Source organism: Carlito syrichta, unplaced genomic scaffold (assembly GCF_000164805.1).
Source record: "Carlito syrichta isolate Samal-C Ts95f unplaced genomic scaffold, Tarsius_syrichta-2.0.1 Scaffold281088, whole genome shotgun sequence".
In the NCBI taxonomy this organism is placed as follows: Eukaryota; Metazoa; Chordata; class Mammalia; order Primates; family Tarsiidae; genus Carlito; species Carlito syrichta.
Genome location: NW_007225184.1, coordinates 48915 through 70089, shown reverse-complemented (window position 1 = coordinate 70089; position 21175 = coordinate 48915). Strand labels below are relative to the sequence as shown.

Below are 21175 nucleotides of genomic sequence, written 5' to 3'. Positions count from 1 at the left end.
TTCCAAAGCACTGGGATTACAGGTGTGAGCACTATGCCTGGCATAGATGTTAATATTTTTAAGATATTGAAATAACTTTGGATTTTTAAACTTTGGATTTACATAGCTTTTTTATTTTCATGACTGTTGCTCTAAGAAATATATATGGGACTGTGGTTTTTGTTTTTTGGTTTTTTTGCCTGTTGGGTAGGATATAGTGGGGTAATTTATTAGGCACTTAGTAGTACAAGGCTCAATGCCTTTAGTTTAGCAATGTCTCATTGATTTCTTACAACTACTCAGTGAGAGAGTGGGTTTTCTGATTTTGCACATAACTAGGGCTCAGGTGAAATCATTAAATGTTCCAGGAGTTACCACTTACCCCTTAAGGGACAGGTCTAATGCTGGAGATCCAAACACAGCTCTTACTGACTCTAGAGCCTGTGCTGTGCCAAATTCTGCTCATACATCCTGTATTCATTAAATAAGAATAGTTGTTTTTATATTGCAGGCCTTTTCCTGTGGCATTTTAATTTTAATTTTGAAATATTTTAGACGTAATAGAAAAGTTTGCCTATGACTTTTAAAAGAAAGAGAGTAATAATAGGAAAACAAAAAATATTAGCAGAAATTGGAACAAGAAAAATTGTTCAGGACTGGGCACAGTGGCTCATGCTGTAACCTCAACACTTTGGGAGGCCAAGGCAGGAGAATTACTTGAGGCCAGGCATTCAAGACCAGCCTGGGCAACATAGCCAGGGTACAAAACATAGTGTCTACAAAAAAGAAAAAAATTTGCGGGACATGGTGGCACATGTCCATAGTCCCACCTACTTGGGAGGCTGAGGTAGGAGGATTGCTTGAGCCTAAGAGTTCGAGGCTGCAGTGAGTCATGATTGCACCACTGTACTGCAGCCTGGATGACAGAATGAGACCCTGTCTCTAAACAAAATAAAAAAGAAAAGAAAGTTTCTTTAATGTTTTGATTAAATAATAAGGAAAGAAATAGGGATCTTTACTCTAAATCCCATGATAAAACAAAAATAGGGTAGTTTAAAAATAAGGAAATTTTTTTTTCTAAAATAGGTTATTAACCTAATAGACATTTATTTTATGCTTATCATCTTTATACTTATGATTAGTTAACTTTTGCAAAGTCCAGTGTTTTAATTCGGCAAGTATACAACTGATACTATTACTTTGTTTTGCAGAATAATTCAGAGTTACATTTTACGGGAAGAATCGGGTACACTTTCTTCAGAGGCATCAGATTTTAACAAAGTCCATTTAAGTAGACGAGGTGGCATCATGGCATCTCTGTATACATCCCATCCAGCTGATAGTGGATTAACATTGGAACTCTCTTTGGAGATCAACCGAAAATTACAGGCTGTTTTGGAGGATACATTACTAAAAAATATTACTTTGAAGGTATTTGTATTTTTCATTCACTTACCAACCAGTAAGCAGGGTGAAGTGGTCTGTTTCACAGTCTGATTTAGCATTTAAATGAACTGTTTCTGTAATGCAAGGCTTTTATCCAGAGATAAAGTTTTAGTGTTTTTCTCTTTTTAAAAGTAACAATTTTTTTTTTTTTTTTTTGCATTGGTGTCTCACTCTATTGCCCAGGCTGGAGTGCAGTGGCATGCTCATGGCCACCCCAGCATCCACCTGCTGGGCTCAGGCAATCCTTCTGCCTCAGTCTTCCAAGTAGCTGGAACTACAGGTTCCAGCTATTATGCCCGACTAATTTTTTTTTTTAAATTTATTGTATAGACAAGGTCTCACCAAGTTGCCCAGGCTGGTCTCGAACCCCTAGACTCAGGCAATCCTTTTGCCTTGGCCTCCCAAAGTGCCAGGATTACAGGCTTGAGCCACCGTGCCCATCCTAAAGTAACAATTTTTTAGACTAGTGAGGAAAGGTGAAGAAATAGCAAAAATTACTTTAGCTATTTGATACATATGAAAATGAGTTGTTTACTTTGCCATGAATGGACTTTGACTTATAATTAGTTATAATTAGTTGCTGAAGCATAATTTTTTAAGAGTGTGGCATTTCTAATTTTTCCACTTAAAAATTTTGCAGTTATCTAAACCAACTTTTAGTTTTGCTATAGTTGAGCCTTGATAGTTAGTTGTGAGTTTAAAAATAACATTTAAATCTAAGTAATCATATCATACACTAAAAAATTGCTGTAACTTCAATAGAAAGTTTGACTATTACTTTGAAAGGGATAGGACATCTCTTCTGAAAACAGCTAGGTACTTGGTTTATCTACATAGCATTTAGGACTAATCACTCAGTTTCAAAATTTAGGCAAAAATAGTTTAAATCTTTTTATTATACTTACAGTAGTTCTGTTTTTCTATTCCCTTTTCCCCCCAATTATTAAAGGAAAATCTACAAACACTTGGAACAGAAATAGAACGTCTTATTAAACACCAGCATGAACTAGAACAGAGGACAAAGAAACCCTAACACAAAGCTCTTGAACTGTAAACAGACAAAAGCCACACAGGAGCAGGTGCCCACTGACCAGTATTGTTTAACATGTTTCCTTGCTTTGTGTGTCAGCCAGTAAAAAATTTGTTTTGCTTCATTTGTACAAAAAAAGTATCCTTTTACAAATACGAATGCATTGCTGTTGCTGTGTATACATACTGTAAGAGTGTAAGCTTTGATGAATTTTGGTTTTGTATGGTGCAATACAACAGCCTGCCATTGAATCTAGACAGCTTAATTTGCTCATAGTCCTATGAAGTGGTGAACAGTACTACAAGGGCTTTTCAAAAACCCCTTGTCCATATTTTTCCCTTTAAAATATACAATGTCGAGGTCCCCAAGCAGCAGCAGCGGTAGCAGTGCTTGTCTTTGCTTCTACCCCAGTCCCACCATTCCTCTGCCATCATGCCGATGTTCGTCGTGAACACCAACGTGCCTCGCGCCTCTGTGCTGGATGGGTTCCTTTCCGAGCTCCCCCTGCAGCTGGCACAGGCCACAGGCCACAGGCGAGCTGACCCAGTACATCGCGATGCGTGTGGTCCCGGACCAGCTCATGGCCTTCGGCGGCCTGAGCGAGCCCTGTGCGCTCTCAAGCCTGCACAGCCTCAGCAAGATCTGAGGCATGCAGAAACCGCTCCTACAGCAACTGCTGTGCGGCCTGCTGGCCCAGCGCCTGTGTTATCAGCTGGGACAGGATCTACATCAGCCATGACTTGAACGTGGCCCATGTGGGCTGGAACAACTCCACCTTCGCCTGAGCACCGCCCCGCCCACACTGGCGCCGCCCTGGTCCTGCCACACACACCCTCTGCCTACCCGCCTCCAGCCGTGCTCTCCCTAGCTCCTGGCCGGAGAAAATAAACAGTTTAGAGACCAAAAATAAAGTGAAGCATATAATGTCAAAAATAATTCGGCTTTAAAAAATTATGCATGAAAAGACAGGTGGGAATCATTCAATACTACACTATTTCTCCAACGTCAGGATTTTAAAAATTTTGGTTTTACATTCCAGTATAACATTTGGGTGTGTCTTCAGAATGTGTATAGGTGCTTAAATCTTTTCATTTCAGTTTTAATGAAAGCCGAACTTAATAGGAAAGCTAGCTGTTGGTAATTGGCAATGATCAGGCATTGTATGCCTCTGTCAGGTTTCCTTATGTGCATTAAGAACATTTTTTTCAGATTGAGATTGAGTTAATAGTTGAATTTTTAAAAATTTTAGTTAAAATAGGATTTTAAGTTACGTGTTCATTTAGAAAATTCCTGTGAACTTCAGTTAGATTTTAGAATATGAAATGGATCCAATCATTAGAATAGAGACATGAATAGCCCTTTGAAATTGAAATACTTTAGCTTTATCGACATTGTATAAAAATAAATGTAATAGTGTTTAAGATATTTATGATGAACCAATTCCCAAGAGAAGCCAGCATATGGCACTGTTAACCATTTCAGGTGAGCACCATTCTTTAAAATTGATATAATTAATTATGTTTTATAGTGGTGTGATCATACAGTTCCCCCAAATGTGATGTCTTGGTCTATTTATTTAAAACACAAAATAATTATATCTCTGTAACCAAAGGAATTTTATAGCCAAATTTTTCTTGTTGGATTTTTACAATATTTATTTAAGATATACACTTAAATTTTGCCATCATAGTATCAATATTTCTGTGCATTGAATTTTTTCTAACCTCTTGTTATTTCTCACTTATAACTTCTTAGTATGATTTTTCATATTTCATTATATTCATATTATTACTATAATAAGATACATTGGTTAATGCACAGATGTTGCAGCAAGCCTCATTTTCATTTTGGATTTTTGTATCCTTTTTTCTCCCCTTAAGGGAATTAAGCTTTGGGATGATGGATTAAAAGCCTTAAAATAATTGTATGGGCTCTGAAAGTTGGGCTCATGGTGGCAGTGCCCTTTTAATGTGTTTTAACATTTTAAAGTCAACATTGTTTAAAGAGAATTTAATAAGAATTAGATGATTTAATGTAGTGTCTTATTTTTTCTGTACATTGAGTTAGATGCTGTCATCTAAAAACAAATATCTTCTCACTTCAAAATGAAAATATATGTTCAAAGACATTTTATCTTTAAAATAGTTGTAGAAAGCATTAGTTTTAATGTGTCTTGCTCTTTTTTCCAGTAATAATTTATCAAAATAGAATAAGAGGGAAAGTGCAATAAAAACGGAATAATTTTACCGTTTGTTTCTAGACACACTATTGCTCCTAAAAACTTCATAGAGTAGGCAGCATAACTAAATTTTTCTGGTTTCTCATGTGATATAGATTCATAAATTACAATATTTGCTTTCTTCCCCAGGCATAAACTGTGTAACTGAGACCAACTTGTGATCAGATCCTTAGTGTCCTATGCCTATACACTTTAAAATACAGACATACATTTATTACAGATAAAAATAGAACATTCCAGTATTAATATTTGTGCCACCATCTACTTGGGGAAATTTAATGATGAAACAATTTTAGAAGAAAACTATTATAAACCATATTTTGACTGTATTGTTACCTTTTTTCCCCATAAATGTAGAAACTATGGAAAATTCTTGAAGAAAATGCTTTTTCCATTTGTTCTTTTGGATCTTCTGTATCCTTTTATATATGGATCTGGACTGAGCAAAGTAATGTATAAAAATGTGCATATATCAGAGATGCCTATCTCTACTGATTCACAAACAGCTCCTGTGTAAATATTTAGAGGGCTTATATATAGAATCTATAGAGAGAAGAATAGGGTGTCTGGAAAAGGAGATGGTCTGTGTGAACCTGAGATCTGGTGGGAAGTTTGTTTTATATGTTCACTGTTAATTGTACACATCAAAGGCTGTTTTGGTTAGTTAGCAATATTTTGGTTTCTTTGAGCAGGAAATTTTGTTTGTGTGTATGTATATGCACTTCACTAGGTTTTAATTTTAAAGTGAATACTTGCTGTGACTTCCTTTTCTTCGTACTACTTCACACTTTAGCCTGTTCATTTTTTTTTTTTTTTTTTTGAGTCGGAGTCTCACTGAGTCGCCTAGGCTGGAGTGCAGTGGCATGCTCACAGCCACTCCAGCAGTGACCTGTTAGGCTCAGGAGATCCTTCCACCTCAGCCTTCCAAGTAGCTGGAACTACAGGTATGCGATACCACACCCGGCTAATTTTTTGATTTATCGTAGAGATGAGGTCTCGCCAAGTTGCCCAGGCTGTTCTTAAACCCACGGGCTCAGGCTCCTGTTCAGTTTTAAGAATTGGAAATGGTAGATTTGAGCCAGAAGAATAAGTTTGAACTTTGATGTTATTTTTTTTGTTGGTTTTACTTTCTATCTTCATAATTATTAAAGCAGTGTAGCTTGGAATTAAATTTTATCAGGCTACAAACATTAAATTTATTCATTTAATAGACACATTTATTGAAAACCTATACTATTGGGTAGGCACCATACAGGGTATTGTGATTATATTGGTGAGCAGACCAGACAGGGCAGTTCTGTCCTCATGGAGCTTAAGGTGTAATGAAAATAGCTGCGAGACAGTCTGAGAAGGTCTTGGACCTTTGTGGCTATGTGGCTTATAACCAGCCCCTTGTCATTGAGCTGAGAAGAGGGTTAATCTTCTTGCGTAAGTAGGTGGCCCAGAAATCTCACTCTGGCATGAAGCTTTGGAAAACTCAATCCTTTCTAAAGTGTAGTGAAAGCAAATTGCTGTTTTCCTGGTGGTTCTACATATTTCCAAACTTTGTTTTGTAGTATATATATATTTTTTATTTTGACATGCAAATGTAGACCAAGAGTTATGAGCAGATGAAAAAAAATTAGAAACTATTATTATGTTACATATGAGATACCCTAATGAAAATCTTTTTATAAATCATGTTATTCATGCCATATGAATGTTGACTCCAGTACCCTATTTTTCAGTAACCTTTTTTTCTTAAAGCAGTTTTTTTTGACACTAAGATTGTTAATTTTTAGCTAAAACCAGTTGGTGGCACTAGAAACCTAAAATTTTTTGAGGATGAACAAGATAAATAGTTGAGAAAGTATCCAAACATGAAGAATTTTCAGGAAAATAAATGAAATATAATTGTATATTAAAAATGTATTTTGCTTCTGAAATGGAATTCTTTCTTCAAATGCAGATGGCTGTCCATTTTGACTGCAATTATGTAACTTGTTTATCTTCCAAAGGTAGTGTGTGTGTGCCTGCACACACATTGTACAGATAATCTTTAATTTGATTAAACTGTTTATTTTGTAAATATGTTTCTGTATAAAATGAAGCTTTTCAAGAAGATTCTATGTATATATTGCACTTATTAAATAGGTATTGCCTGTTTACCCATTGTATTTTAATGGCATCTTTATTTGTTTACATACCCCACTTGCTAAACAGGCTGATTCTCCAGATTGTTGACAAGGCTAATTCAGATTGCTCAAATTTTTTTTTTTAGACTGGGAGATTTTTGCTTTTCATATTTGTCTTTATTCTATCAATATGATTTGAAGTCAGAGAATAGTAGTAAGCAGATTAAGTTGAATACTGGGCTATATTTTACATTTTTAAATTATTGATAGCAAAACTTAGACTTTTCTAAAAGGTTCTAGGCCTATAGGAGTGTGAAAATTTCTTACTGAATTTGATGAGCCTGTGATGTATTCAGATGTTTCATGGAACTGTGGAACTAACTTGCCGAAGTTGTCTGACTTTAATAACAAAGAACTATGTTCAGTAAAAAGATACTAAAGTGGCATTAATTTAATTAATATGTGTGATGAAATATATCACGAGGTGTTGGTTCCCATTTCTCTAACAGTCTGATAACACTTAAATTATGCCACATAACTGAATGAGTTTACTATTGGAAAGAATTCCCTGAAATCAAGATCTATAGAATAAAGGTAAAATCAGCCGAGTAGAGAAAGTTTTCTTAACATCCTTAATAGTCTGCTTTCAGTAGTCTGTGAGTTTGTTTGCAAGAGAAAGGAATATACAGGGGAAAAGGGAAATTGAGGAAAGGAATTGGCTTGTGACTCTTAATTTAGGTCCACTTAGCAGGAGAATAGTGACTTATACTGGAGGTGATAATTATGAACAGTTGCTTTTAGTGTCTCCTTTATATTAACTATGTCAAAGCATCATTCAAGTGACCAATTGAAGTCATGAGATCAGGAGATCATTCCAATGAAATTATATTCAAGTCTGTTTTTTTCTGAATAAAGTAAGCTTAAGTTAATGAATGCAGAATAAGTACCTGCTCTTTTAGGGCTGGCAGCTCAGAAGGGTTCCTCTTTGGCTAACCAGTGCTAATACTGAGTTTTAATGATTCTCTGAGAACAGTGTGACCAGACATGAAGTTTCTGCCCCTATAGTAATGCCTTCTTAATTATTATTTTCTAACTTTCATTTTAAAAACTTGATTCTTTTTTTTTTTTTTTTTTTTAAAAAAAACAACCCTTGAATTGGAGGAAAACATATGTTTAAGAAGTATCTTATTTCCAAGGAAGTTCCAGCTTTTTTGTCGGGGAACAGGAGTCACAAAGGTCAGTTTTTTTTTGCCAGAGTACCTGCCTCTAATTTCACTAAAAACAAAAAGGGTTGGGGGGAGGATAGGATGTTATATATTCAAGAGAGAAATCTACCATCTAGCCCAGTGCAAAAATAGTTCTATTGAATATTTAGGATCCATTAAATAACCCAACTTGTTGATAGCTTCTAGTTACAATAACTCAGGAAATATATTAAATACTGGGTGGCTTTCTATATCATCCTTTTCACTGTGCAGTTTTTGTTTGCTTTCAATAACTAAAGGCCCAAGAGCATAAAGTGGGTAGAGGGTGTTTTCAGCACCCTCCTATGTTGCTTGTCCCAAGAAACAAGTTAAGCCTGCCACAATGCCTAATGCTTCTAAGGCTGCTCTGTGGCTTCTGACAGGGAAAACAGACCAGTTTCCCTAGGCCTGCTGCCCTTGCTCTGGGTCTGGAGTTGCGCAGCTGACCACTCTGTGGGATAAATGCTTTCACCAAAGCTCCTGCAGGTGCCATCTCTTTCCCAGAAACCAGGTCCCCGGATGTCCATGCTAAAGGCCTGTCCTTCTTTGGGCTCTGAACTAACTTGTTCCTAGATTCTGTGTTTTATTTTTGTGTTAATTCGAGGCCAGGGTGGAGGGGACTGTGGGAGGAGCATGCTGGGACAACCAGGCTGGAAAGGGTCTGTTCCTTTCATCTTTAATTGGAATTCAGAACTTTTTCTTATAGAAATCATATTTTAAGTGGTGGATACTTTCTTAAAAACTAGTCACAGAATTCTTAAGTTAAAAAGTTTCTGTGTGCTTGTCTGAAAACATTTCTTACTTTTTTTACTTTATATGGTTAAATGCCTTCTAAGCTCCACTGACTTTCAAAAATAGTCGAAGTACCAGGTGCCTTCCAAAAAATTGGATGATCAGATCTCAAAAAGGTCCTCTGAAGTTTACGTGGTTAATACTAGGAACTTGTATGTCAAAGCCCAAGCTGTTCAACGGAGATGTTGCTGATCGGTTTTTGTTTTTGTTTTTTAGTTGGGGTCTTCTGTTGGCCAGGCTGGAGTGTAGTGGCACAAACAACAGCTCACCACGGCCTCAACCTGGTCTCAGGTGATCCTTCTGCCCCAGCCGCCCAAGTGGATAGTACTATGGGCATGTGTCACCATACCCGGCTATTTTGTTTTTTGGGTTTTTTTTTTTTTTAAGTCTTGCTATATTGCCTAGGCTGGTCTCAAACTCCTGGGCTCAAGCAATCTTCCTGCCTCAGCCTTCCAAAGTGCTGGGATTACAAGTGAGCTACTGTGCCCAGTCAATGTTGCTAATGACTTTTAAAGGTCATACGTGACCCACTCTTGCAATGCTGTTCCCATTTCAGCAACATCTTGATGTAGAGCAATAGATAATGTGTTTTTTTTGGTTGTTGTTGTTGTTTTTGTCTCTGCCCACCCCACCTACAGAGCAGACATACACCTTAAACAATAAGCAAAATGCTTTAACTGTCCAGAGCTGGTTTGGCTGTATCTGGGTTTCTATCTTCATTAATTCCTTCATCTTCTGTTGGGATGGACTTTTATTTACCAGGTCAGTTAAGTGAGTAAGAGAGGAAAGGGGGAAAAAAGGAAGTTCAGTAAGATCCTTGTTACATTTGTCAAATTCCAACTGAGGTGACAGAAGTGCTCTGTCTGTGGACTGTATGCCACAGGAAATAGGACTGGCAGCCTTTGGGCTGATGTCACGTGTTTCACGGAGCATGTTCCATGGCGATTCTTGATGTCATTTTGTACCTTTTTATAATTATAAATCAGTCTACAGCTATACCAGCTTAACATAAATCACTTAAGCATTTTTTTTAAAGGGAGGTGGTTCTGCAAAGATATACACCAAAGTCCTAGCAATAGTTGCTTTGTGTGTATGTGTGTTGGAGGATGGCGGGGAGGGCAGAGGTTTTGTGGAACTGTTGAAGGGCTGCTAACTTTTTAAAAGAGTAATTCATTATGTTACTTAAAGTTGACTTTTATGAAAGTTTGAAGCCAGTCCATCTTAAGAAACAGTTACTCATAATTTACTGAAATGTTTTTCCAGATTAATCTGTTTTCAGATGCCTATTAACAGGTAAATATGTGACATAGAGTATTGTAGTCTGTGGAAAGAGAATCAGACCACTTTTTTTGCAGAGGTGGAGTGGGGTAAGGACCAAGTTCAAATACAGGTGAGGTCTGGAGAGCTGTGGTTCTCACTTCCTGATACAGCTATCCACATGACCCATCCTACCATGAAGTTAAAAAGCTCCCTGAGTGTTTCTGGGTACTTGTTCTCAGCATAAGAAAGATAGTGACATCATATGTGGACATGGTTTGTCCTGTGAGGTGCTTTTAGGTGTTTTGCAAGGTTACCCAATGCTGTGGTTACTTAGGAAATAATCCAGCTTGTAGGGACTAGTCTGGTCAGAAATCTAATATAGCTGACTGTATTGCTTTTGTACTTTAAGAATGTTTGTCTTCTCTTTGAAATGTTAAGGAACACAATTTGATTTAAAAGGGAGGGGCAGGGAACAAATACTATAATTAACTGCTTGAGTGAGGCTCAGATAACCATATGAGGTAGGAAAATGAGACTCCAAGTAATTTTCCCAGGATCTTATTGCTACGAATTTGTTGAGCTTGAATTTGAATTCAGTTTGGGAGTGCCTTTTTCTAGTCTCTCCTGCCTCCCAAAAGTTGGAAGTTTTAATATTTCAGTAAATACAGTAAAGTCGTATTTAGATTCCTTTTCTTTGCATTAATATGGTTTAAACAAAAAGACCAATAATATACCAGTTTAAAGAAGATGCACATGAGTGCGTGTGATTTAGCAAATTCTTAGCTGGAGATTTGGTTCCTCTTTGCCTTCTTTTGATTGTCTTTCGACTTAGCTTTCCCTCTAACTGCAGTCAGAGGAGAGAAATAAAATCAGTCATTTTGTTGCCCTTAAGCTCTGTAAAGGTTGGTAGGGGATCCCAGTTAATAGATGACATTATAAGTTTCTTGACAGTCTGTGCAGTGAAAGATGTTCCTTAAGCTTTTAAATTCGTTAAACTTCCTTGCTCTGTCCTGTGGATGACTATAACAGAGACTCCACCTCCTGCCTCTTCTCTGTCGAAGGCAACCATAGGGCATGGAAGGCTGTAAAGTGCTCTGGACTTGAACTTGGAGGACCCCACCTTACCTCTTACTGTGAAACCTTAAATGAGTCACTTTATCTGTTTGAGCTTCAGTTTTCTTACCTGCACAATGGGCACAATAAAGTCTACCTTGCAGAGTCATTCTGTGGACATCACAGGATAATGCATGGGGAAGAAATTTGAAAACTGCAGAGCTCCATGGTGTGGACATATTACTAAGCCAAATCTTCAAAAATAGATGGGTCATTTCTGATTTTGAGAAATATGATTATTAAAAATGTTGAAGGATACACATATGTACTGTGAAAATGGTTTCTTTAATAGTATAACCTTCATAAAGTGAAGGGAAAAAAATGCTGTTATATATGCAGTCCTGTGTGTGTGTAAGGAAAAAATTCTGCAAGGATATCTGTCAGATCCAACAGTGGTAGACTTCATATTTTACTTTCATTTTTCCATTTTCAAAAGTTTTTCAATGCATATATGCTACTTTTGCCATGGATAACTTAAAATTTTTCTTCTAAGGATCATGTCACATGCCTAGCACTATAGGAATGTGCTGGAGGAGAGTGTGGAGATAGTATCTATACGTATGTATGTATTGTCTGAAAAGACTATTGTTCAATATTCATAAAATACAGGCTGTTTTAGCACTAAAAACAAAGACGGAAAGATTCAGCTTTAAAATGGAAAGAATTTAGCTCTACAAAATACCGTCATTTGTTTTTTCACCTCACTGTAGCATCAGAAAACCACTGATGTGGTCCGACCCTTCATTCCCTTGGAGGAGACTGGGTTTAGAAAGAAGGAGGTGGTGATGAATGTTTCCGAAAGGGAGACACAGGTCACTGGAGTAGCCTCCCTGGAGAAGATCTTAATCCAGTTCTAGGTTCAGACCTTGGTTCAACTTGCCAACAGCTACCTAGAAATACCTGCAGCCTGATCCGTTTCTACAGGCAGATTGGTAGGTGCAGCAGCTGTATTAGGAGAATGAGTATACCAGAAGACTGGAAGTGCCGTGTGCACCTAACACTGGTTTTCAACCCAACTCCATCCTGTTGTGTGCCACGGTGCGGTGCCAGTGAAGTGGTCACATGGTTGGAGATTTTAAATGAACTGCTTGACATTCTCACGCAGCTTCTGTTCTGAGGGCCCAGTTCTATTGTGCATAGCCTGGATAGTTTACTGCTTTGAAGAAAGGGGGAAGAGAAGGGAGAAAAAGCACTCGAGGGATTGGGACTTATACTAATTCCAACAGAAGGAAAGTATTCACATAGTGGCACCTCCAGTCTCCCTTGGAAGAAGGGGTGGATGTTGTCACATTCCCAGCCACCCTCGTCGTGTAGCGCCCAATGACAGTGTGCTGAGAAAAATGAGTAGGCAGGCAGGTAGCTGTCACTCTCCACTTGCTACCCCGCCACATGATTGGCCTTCGTTCTCTTACATTTAATAAAGTGTCACTGTCAACGCTTTGCTTAGGTTCTTTGGTGATCTCAAAACAACACAGATAAATCAAGCACTGCTCCTAACTCAAAAGATTTGTGTTTTGATAGAACTTAGATTTATTGACGCCACGGGATTCAGTCATTATACTAAGCAAGATGCACATGTAAAATAAGTTTTCCATCCTTTTCTAGATTCCCTGCTTGCTTTTGGATCATGTATTTTACATAATTCCGTTTTTACTGTGGCTTGAGTTATGCCTCTTTGTAAAAAATTGTTTAGTGGTTGCCCTATGGTTTATAAAATATCTTGAAAATATGAAACACTTTACATGTTTGGTAGTCATCATTGGGCAGGAGTCTTGGGAATCTTCTGTGACAAACCCAAATTTGCTGCACATGCCACTCAAGCGAGCATCTTTTCCAGATATTCTTCTGCCTGCTTTTGAGTTGGGTGACAAAAGCAAAGACTGGCAGGTCATTTAGACCAATCTCAGAAATGGAAGAACCATCTGAGAGAACATCTAGTTCCAGAGTGACCATACTTTCAAGTTGCACAGACTAGTAGTATTTTGAAAACAAAATTCTGAGCTTGCTGACTTATTTTGCTAAGTAAAGGTAAAAAATAATTCCCATTTATTAGCACCACAATTTCATAAAATACAGGCTGTCTTAGCACTAAAAACAAAAACGGATTCAACTTTAAAATGGAAAGAATTTAGCTCTACAAAATACCATTATTTGTTTTTTCACCTCACTGTAGTATTTGAAAACCACTGATGTGGTCCAACCCTTCATTATAAGATGAAGAAAAAAGCTCACGGGAGGAAGTGATTTGCCTCAGGTCACACCAAGTCCGTCTTCTCTTGGCTCCACAGCACTGATGACCCTGATCATGCCTAAAACACAGCAGCACCCTTGGGTTCTATAGGTTCTTGAACCAAATTAATTAAGGGCGCTCTGAAGATGGAAAGTGTGTTGGTTATTGACTTACTGCCCTGCAGTAAATATCTTTAATATCTGCCCTGTTAAGCAAGAGAATTCCTTTAAGCGTTTCTTCATTAAAGGGAGCATGATGTTAAGCTTTCTCGGTAGAGGGCAGTAGAGGCACATTTCAGGGTGGAGGGGATTTCCGAAGTTTCTGGTGGGGCTGGGTGGCAGCCTGGTGCATATGAGGACTTCCAGTGGAGCCTGCCCCAGTCATAGGCCCAGAACGCCATCCCTCTTCAGCCTGACAGCCTTTGCGTGGTGACAACCTTTCCATAGCCCTCTCGACATAGAAACCAAAGCCTCCAACTCACCTGCACACAGATACTTGTGGCCCAGAGGGTCACGCACAGCATAGCCATTCCCTCTGCATGTTTTCATGTGACCCATGTGCTCAAAAGGGTCTACTCTGCTGGTGTCCAGACTCCCACTGCATACCCACACCACTGCTTGTTGATGGTCTGCTCTCCATCTGGCACTCTAGGTGGCTTACGTAGCAACCTGTAGACCAGCCCGGTCTGGCCAAACCATCTAACCTAATTGCTTTTTTGGTGGACTGAGTCACACTCTGAACTCTGTCCTAGTTTGTGCTTCCTTGGTTAATCTCCCTCAGTCCTAGCATACTATACAGAATTTCCTTCTATCTGATGCACACTCTTATCATAGTTAACAATTGTTTGTATTAAACTTCATGTGCTTTAACCTACTGTGTGGTTTCTATCTCCTGATAGACCCAGATTGCCACTGAATCTAAGCATGAAGAACAATGTACTACCTTCTGAAAAGGCACAAAGATAAGAGATTGCTGATTAACATTTAAGAGCTTAACACTTGAAAATTTAAAAAGATTATTTCTTCCCATTCCATTATCTAACAAATTCATGCAACATTAGGTACAAGGCACTATGAGAGATGAATACATAAATTGGAACAAGGTGAAAAGAGACCAATGGGATTTTGCTGGAGGAGACAGCATTTGAGAAGGGACTTCACAGGTAGAAATTGACCGTGCAGAAGGGAAATGAGTGGGGGAAGAACAGAGGGAAGAAACCTCCATGTCTTTGCTCAGGGCAATACAGTTGTTGCAGAGGTGGTAACGTGGACCATGTAGAGAAAATAACTGGTAGTTTGGCTAGAACTTGACCTGGATCTTTGGGGAAAAATAGAAAAGATGACACCTGTTTTGACATTGCCAATCTTAATCATATTCACCAAGACCTGGAAATGGACATTAGGAAGTTATCTAATTAGGCTGTGAACAACCTTGAATGTTACACACAGTCAACCGAGTACAGGGCTTGCTGGAAAAACTGTTTCAATAGAAGGCCACAGATGAGGGTTCCACTTACACTAGTGTATTGCAATCTGGTCATTATATGAATACTTTACTTTGGATTAAGGGTAACTTCTAGTTTGAGAAATTATTTTGCAATCTTTTTCCCTAGTGAGAGGAATTTGTTTCTTCTAAATTGAGTTGGCAAATTGTCACCCGATGTCAGTTGAAGTGCATCGTTGTATTGCTGTCAGTTACTAACAGATGTACCAAGAAATATGTGCTCTAAATGCTCAGCGTTTTTCCCCAATGAAATGTGACACACAGCTGAGAGTGGGGATGAGGAAAAATGAGGGCAGAATGTAAACAAGGTAACAACACAAGATGACAACAAAGTGCCTTGAACTTGGGCTACAGGAACCTGCCTAGCAGTAAGAGGTTTGAGAAGACCTGGTTAACAAATCCACACTCTCCTGACAGTCTGTCACAAAGCATCCTTCAGTCTCATTGTTAGTTCTCAAGGACAATGAGGAAAAATCATGAGAGTTCAGGTCACTCCAGATAGCAAGTAAGTAAACTAGAAACCTGTTGATAGAAATGGTGGTGGTTGGCAATTGCTGTGTCTCAAAGAAATGGCAGAGTGGTGTAAGGTAGAGCAAGAGTCACCTCAGGCCATTTTGAAAAGACATCAGCCAAGCAAAACACAGCTAATTCAATGAATGCATTACAACAGCCTCATGCACTACTCTTAAAGGCTCATGTGAAGTCAGAGTTTCAATGGTATTTTAAAATTTTTTTTGAGACAGGGTCTCACTCTGTCTCCCAGACTGAAGTGCTGTGACATGATCATAACTCACTGCAACCTTGACCTCCAGGGCTCAAGTGATCCTCCCACCTCAGTCTCCTGAGTAGCACACCTGGTTAATTTTAATTGTGTGTGTGTGTGTGTGTGTGTGTGTGTGTGTGTGTGTGTGTGTGTGTGTGTAGGCAGGGGTCTCATTATGTTACCCAGACTGGGCTCTTGAACTCCTGGCCTCAAGTAATCCTTCCACCTTGGGCTCCCAAAGTGCTGGGATTACAGTCATGAATTCTCATACGCAGCTGGATTTCAAAGTTATTGATTGTGGCCTTGAACAGGTAAATATTTTAGAAAATCAGTAAGTTTGACACACTAGCAGACAAATGCCTGGCAATGGACTAGGAGCAATTTCACACTTAACTGTCTCTTCTGATGACTACCTAAGGGCAGAGGCAATGCCTCTTCTCCAACTGTGTTAATCCACAGCTGTATTAATGAAAATGACAGAGACTACTATTTTGGATGAATTAGTTAATTCATTTGATTCTTGCAAAAACACTCACTTTAGAAATAAATAAGCTAAGTAAGTTTAAGTAAGTACTAGCCAGAGAGTCAGAATTTGAACTCAGGCCATCTGATAGGGTGTATGCTCTCAGCCATGACACCAAATTCCTACTCACCAGGGTCCTCAGCCCTAGCACAGGCCAGGCACAGAGAATGCACAGTCACCATTTACTGAATACATTATAAATTATTTACTGTTCTCTTAACCACTATTTGTGTAAAGAACTGAAAAACCGAACCCATAGTGCCAAAGAAAAATTAATACAGGCATACAAGCAACAACAATGGATCTCTGTATTGGTCATATGTTTCCTAGGTAGTTCAGGTTAATTTGTGCAGCCCAAAATATAATTTACTCTGCAGGTCATTGGAAAAATAATATACTGCTCCTGAATTATTGTAACATGCAAAAATGGCACATATTTTTTCCCAGTGTGTTAGCGTTTCTAGGAAAATTTTTTGCTCTTTGCCAGTTTTTAGCAAGCAGGATAGGGGAGTAGACGTCAACTTCAAGCAAAGACAAAAACTGCCCCCATAGTGGACTGCCCTTTAATATTGACCACATTTTAGTTGAAAGGAAGCAGAGCTTTGACATCATACATTAATATGTAGTAGAAGACAACACTATCTTAAGGACTGCTTCAAATTATATTTTAAAATATATTTTTGTATTTTTAGAAAATTTGTTTGCTGTACTGAAGAATTCCATTGACAGAAATTTTGCTAAAAACAATGATATATAAAATATTTTTGTGAGCCGGGCTCGGTGGCTCAGCCTGTAATCCTGCGCCTTGGGAGGCTGAGGTGAGTGTATTGCCTGAGCCTGCGGGTTCCAGACCTGCCTGGGCAACTTGGCGAGACCTCATCTCTACAATAAATCAAAAATTAGCTGGCGTGGTAGCACATGACTATAGTTCCACCTACTTAGAAGGCTGAGGCGGAAGGATCGCCGGAGCCCAGCAGGTCAAGGCTGCGGTGGTCGGGAGTGGCCACTGCACTCCAGTCTGGGCGACTGAGTGAGACTCCAACTCAAAAAAATATATATATATTTTTGCATTAATGACTTTGGTTGATTTGCAAGAGCCAATGTAAAAGCTCTCTGAGCTTCAGTGGTTCATTGGGTGGAAAAGGATTATAGTTTATCATTTTTAAAGTTCATTGCACATTGTAAAATAATGATATTGCCCATATAGCCCCATGAGGCCAAGTATAGTTACTGGCTGATTGACATTTCTATTCTAACCCAATGAATTGACACAGATAAAATGTCTATGAAAGATGCATAGAAGGCACAAAAAAAATTTAAGTAGGAATCTATAGAATGAGTCATCATGGATGAATTGATAACTGCCATGTATATAATGATTAAAAAGGAAGATGGAAAGAGTCTTTGAACAACCCAAATGACATGAGTACAGGTTTTTCTGGAGTATGTTAATAATATTATTATTAATATTATAATTACTATTATTAATTGACCATTCTCATTACTCTAGACTTAGCAGGGTGTACTTTCTGTAAATGAAAACGAGTGTAAAATGACTTAAGGAGCACCCTGGGATGACAAGAACATGTAGCAGAGTTAGCAACACTTATCCTTAAAACCTCAAGTGCCTCTAAAAAATGAGAGCCAAAAAATGAATGATATTATTCCCATCAAATCATTTAAAGACCATTCTATGCTCATTCAAAGTTTGTAAACAGGAGTATCATTTTTAAGCTGCGCCATTTTACTAAAGATTTTAAGTTTCAATGTTTATTTCTAATTTGAGGGATTTTGTCAAAAGAATGATTTTTGGTTGTTTGATAAACTTAGCTTCCTAGTTTTTGATTGCATGCTTTGGATCTGGTCTCATTTCCACTTCCCTGATACCATTTGACATTGACAAGTTCTTTTTCCAGAATTGTTTTGGGAAATCTTAACCAAGATTTGCTAGTCTGAAATGTGCTATAAATCTTTCGCATGTGTAATTCACTTCCAGACCTCTGCGTTTGTGCTAAGAAGTCTTTGACACAATGAAATATGCAATGTAAATATGACAACCACCTCCTGGAATAAGGTTGATGCTTTGCTATTGTTTCTTTTAGGGTGGGAGACCTTATATTTATGTGTGTTGAAAAACTTATGCTGTTAATCAAGTAATTTGACTGCCTGAAAAAAATAGATAAGAGGTTTTGTACACTCAAATATTCTAGTGGCAGGGGTACAAAACAGGGACTTAAAAGAAGCTGTGGCAATATGGCTAGAAGTGTACATTCTAGAAGTACACTGCCTGGATTAAATCCTGGCTCCATCACTTCATCAAATTTCTTGACTTTTTGGTGCCTCCTTTTCCTCGTATGCAAAATGCTGGTGATAGTAGGTACCTTCCTCAGAGTATTGTTGTGCTATTCAAATGAGATAATGAGCATAAAACACATTATATACCCAGTCACACAGTGTGACCACTGAATAAAGTGTTAGTTATTGTAATGGCAGAGAGTCCAGAACCCTGGCACTGAACATGGCACTCTGGGGCTTGAGGAAAATACAAAGTCACGGCACTAGGCCAAAGACGGTGACCATGCCAATGGCACCGTGTAATTAAAGACATGGTCTTATCCTTAGAGAAGAAGTACAAAAGCAACACAAATAGTTAAGGCACAGTCATGCAGTTACTATGGAAGTCCTTGTCACCAGTGATGAAGATGGCAAAGATTTCTTTCATGTGTATGCGTAGTTTTGGTGCTGTGGATCACATTAGTATGAAGAATAAGCTGTCACCTGCCATTAATTATTGGACAAAAGTGTCCATGGTAAGTGGTTTCTGGTCATCATCCAATGAATAGCACAGACTCAAATTCACTTCTTACTGACATTCTCTCTGATGAGCCTCTGGACAGATTTTTTTAAAATGTGTTTGAGTGAAAAAATAAAGATAACTTTTAAAAGTCATGCAGATTAACCAACTCCCTGACATTAGGAGGTCCCAGAAACTTTGTGAGTGTTAAGTTTAGGTTGTGAATACCACTAGATGGCAGAGGAATGTTATTAAACCAGTCAATCTTCACAACCTAGTTTTGGGAACATCTCCCCGTCTCACCATCCTGCCCTGTCTGCAAGATCCTGAGAGCTCTCTCCTGTAAGGAGAACTTTTTTCCAGTGCCTATCTCGTGAAAGGCAGACAGTCCCCAGAAGAAACTGTGACCCTGGATAGCAGGCATTAGCGTAACCGGCATATCATGAGCGTGATTTTACTGTTGCCTTAATCCCTGATATAGAAAACATCAAAGGCTTCCCAACCTTTGAACATTATATTCTAAGGCTTTCAGAGTTGGACATTTGGAAGAAAAGGGAACATTCTTGCAAGTGCTTTGCAGAGCACTTGTTAGAGAGGGTGTGTCCACTGTGTTGTGATGCCACCTTCCTGCCTTACACCAGTCAGTTCCACTTCTCAACCTGCCCACTGCAAAAGGACAAACCACTCAACTGCTTTCTACATCATTAATTTCTTAATCTCAGAAATTCATTTTTTGGGAAGAGGGGAGGATATTGAACACAGTTACTAGCATGCCAAAATTTGGGAGGCTAGATTGAACTATACTTGAGTGATCTTATCAAAAGATCTTACATTTCTTTTTTTAAAAGAGAAGGTTCTGAGTTTGAGCTGGCTCAGATGTATCCTATCTAAAGAGAGTTCAGGATGGGACTGATCAAGCAGTCTTATATACAGAGAGGAAGTATCCTCCTGAGAAAAGAGCTGCTTTAATGTCATGTGACCACCACATGAAGCAGAAATCCAGCAGTTTTGCTTTATGACTTAGAATTTTATTATATTCAACGTACTTTGTTAGCTATGACAAAACTACCCTCCCCACTCATTTATAATCATCTAATCAATTGTTCTAATTTCTGGAGGAAAAATAAAGGTAGCTAATGCTTAGGACCTTGGTTGAAGAACCAAGTTCCCCTCCTGCTACTACAGGGCAGATGCTGACTGAAGATTGCAACAGGACCTGCTTACATGAGAGCAGGGCCTAGGACCTGGAAAAGATTCACATAAAGAGACAGGATGAGGTCCTCTGCCGTGGTTCGTGCCTGTAATCCTAGTACTTTGGGAGGCTGAGGCGAGAAGATTGCCTGAGCCCAAGAGTTCGAGACCAGCCTGGGCAACATGACAAGACTTCATCTCTACAATAAATCAAAAAATTAGCCAGTCGTGGTGGCTGCAGCTGTAGTCAGAACCATCTACTTCGGAGGGTAAGGTGGAAGGATTGCCCGAGCCCAGCAGGTCGAGGCTGTGGTATCTGTGAGCCTGCCGCTGCTACACTCCAGCCTGGGTGGCAGCGTGAGGCTTTGACTCAAAAAAAAAAAAAGTAAAAAGACAGGACAAGGTCCCTACAGTCTGAAAGGACACAGTATGGAGATGGCAGGGAGCCGCGATTCCAGATGGTATTTGAGGGATCTTCTTCCTCCTTCCTCTCCATCTCTGACATAGGTACGATGTCTCCCTGAAGAGCCACTGGCCTTTGGTGTCAACTGAGATGTTGCCAAAGCCATTCCTATCCCCCAACCCCTCTGGAAGCAGTGGCCATAATGTCCAAATGCTCCACATGACAGTAAGACTTTCGGGCAAGGAATCCATTTCTTGGCTTTGGGAAAAAAGTGGGAGAGAAACTCAATTTTTCCATGGTTCTGGGGCTTCCAAATTAAGTCCACAAGCACTTCCTTCTTTTTCTTTTTTGAGTCGGGGTCTCACTCTGTCGCCCAGGCTGAAGTGTAGTGGCACGTTTCTCTTGCCCACCGCAGCCCCGACCTGCTGGGCGCCGGGATCCTTCCGCCGCAGCCTTCCAAGTGGCTGGAACTACAGGCATGCGCCACCACGCCCAGCTAATTTTCGGACTTATGGTAGAGACGAGGGCCCGCCGAGTTGCCCGGGCTGGCT

General features: G+C 39.0%; 1 protein-coding gene and 1 pseudogene across 1 annotated transcript in view; both read left to right on the top strand.

Moving 5' to 3' along the window:
* CCDC186 (coiled-coil domain containing 186) overlaps positions 1 to 2804 on the top strand; it is a 49359-nt gene extending 46555 nt beyond the window's left edge. The window contains exons 15-16 of the mRNA XM_008052554.2: positions 1191 to 1410; positions 2375 to 2804. Coding sequence (XP_008050745.1) covers positions 1191 to 1410; positions 2375 to 2458 — 304 coding nt within the window. The 3' untranslated portion in view covers positions 2459 to 2804. The remainder of the gene's footprint in view (positions 1 to 1190; positions 1411 to 2374) is intronic.
* LOC103254462 lies at positions 2800 to 3247 on the top strand (annotated as a pseudogene).
* The last annotated feature ends 17928 nt before the right edge of the window (positions 3248 to 21175 follow it).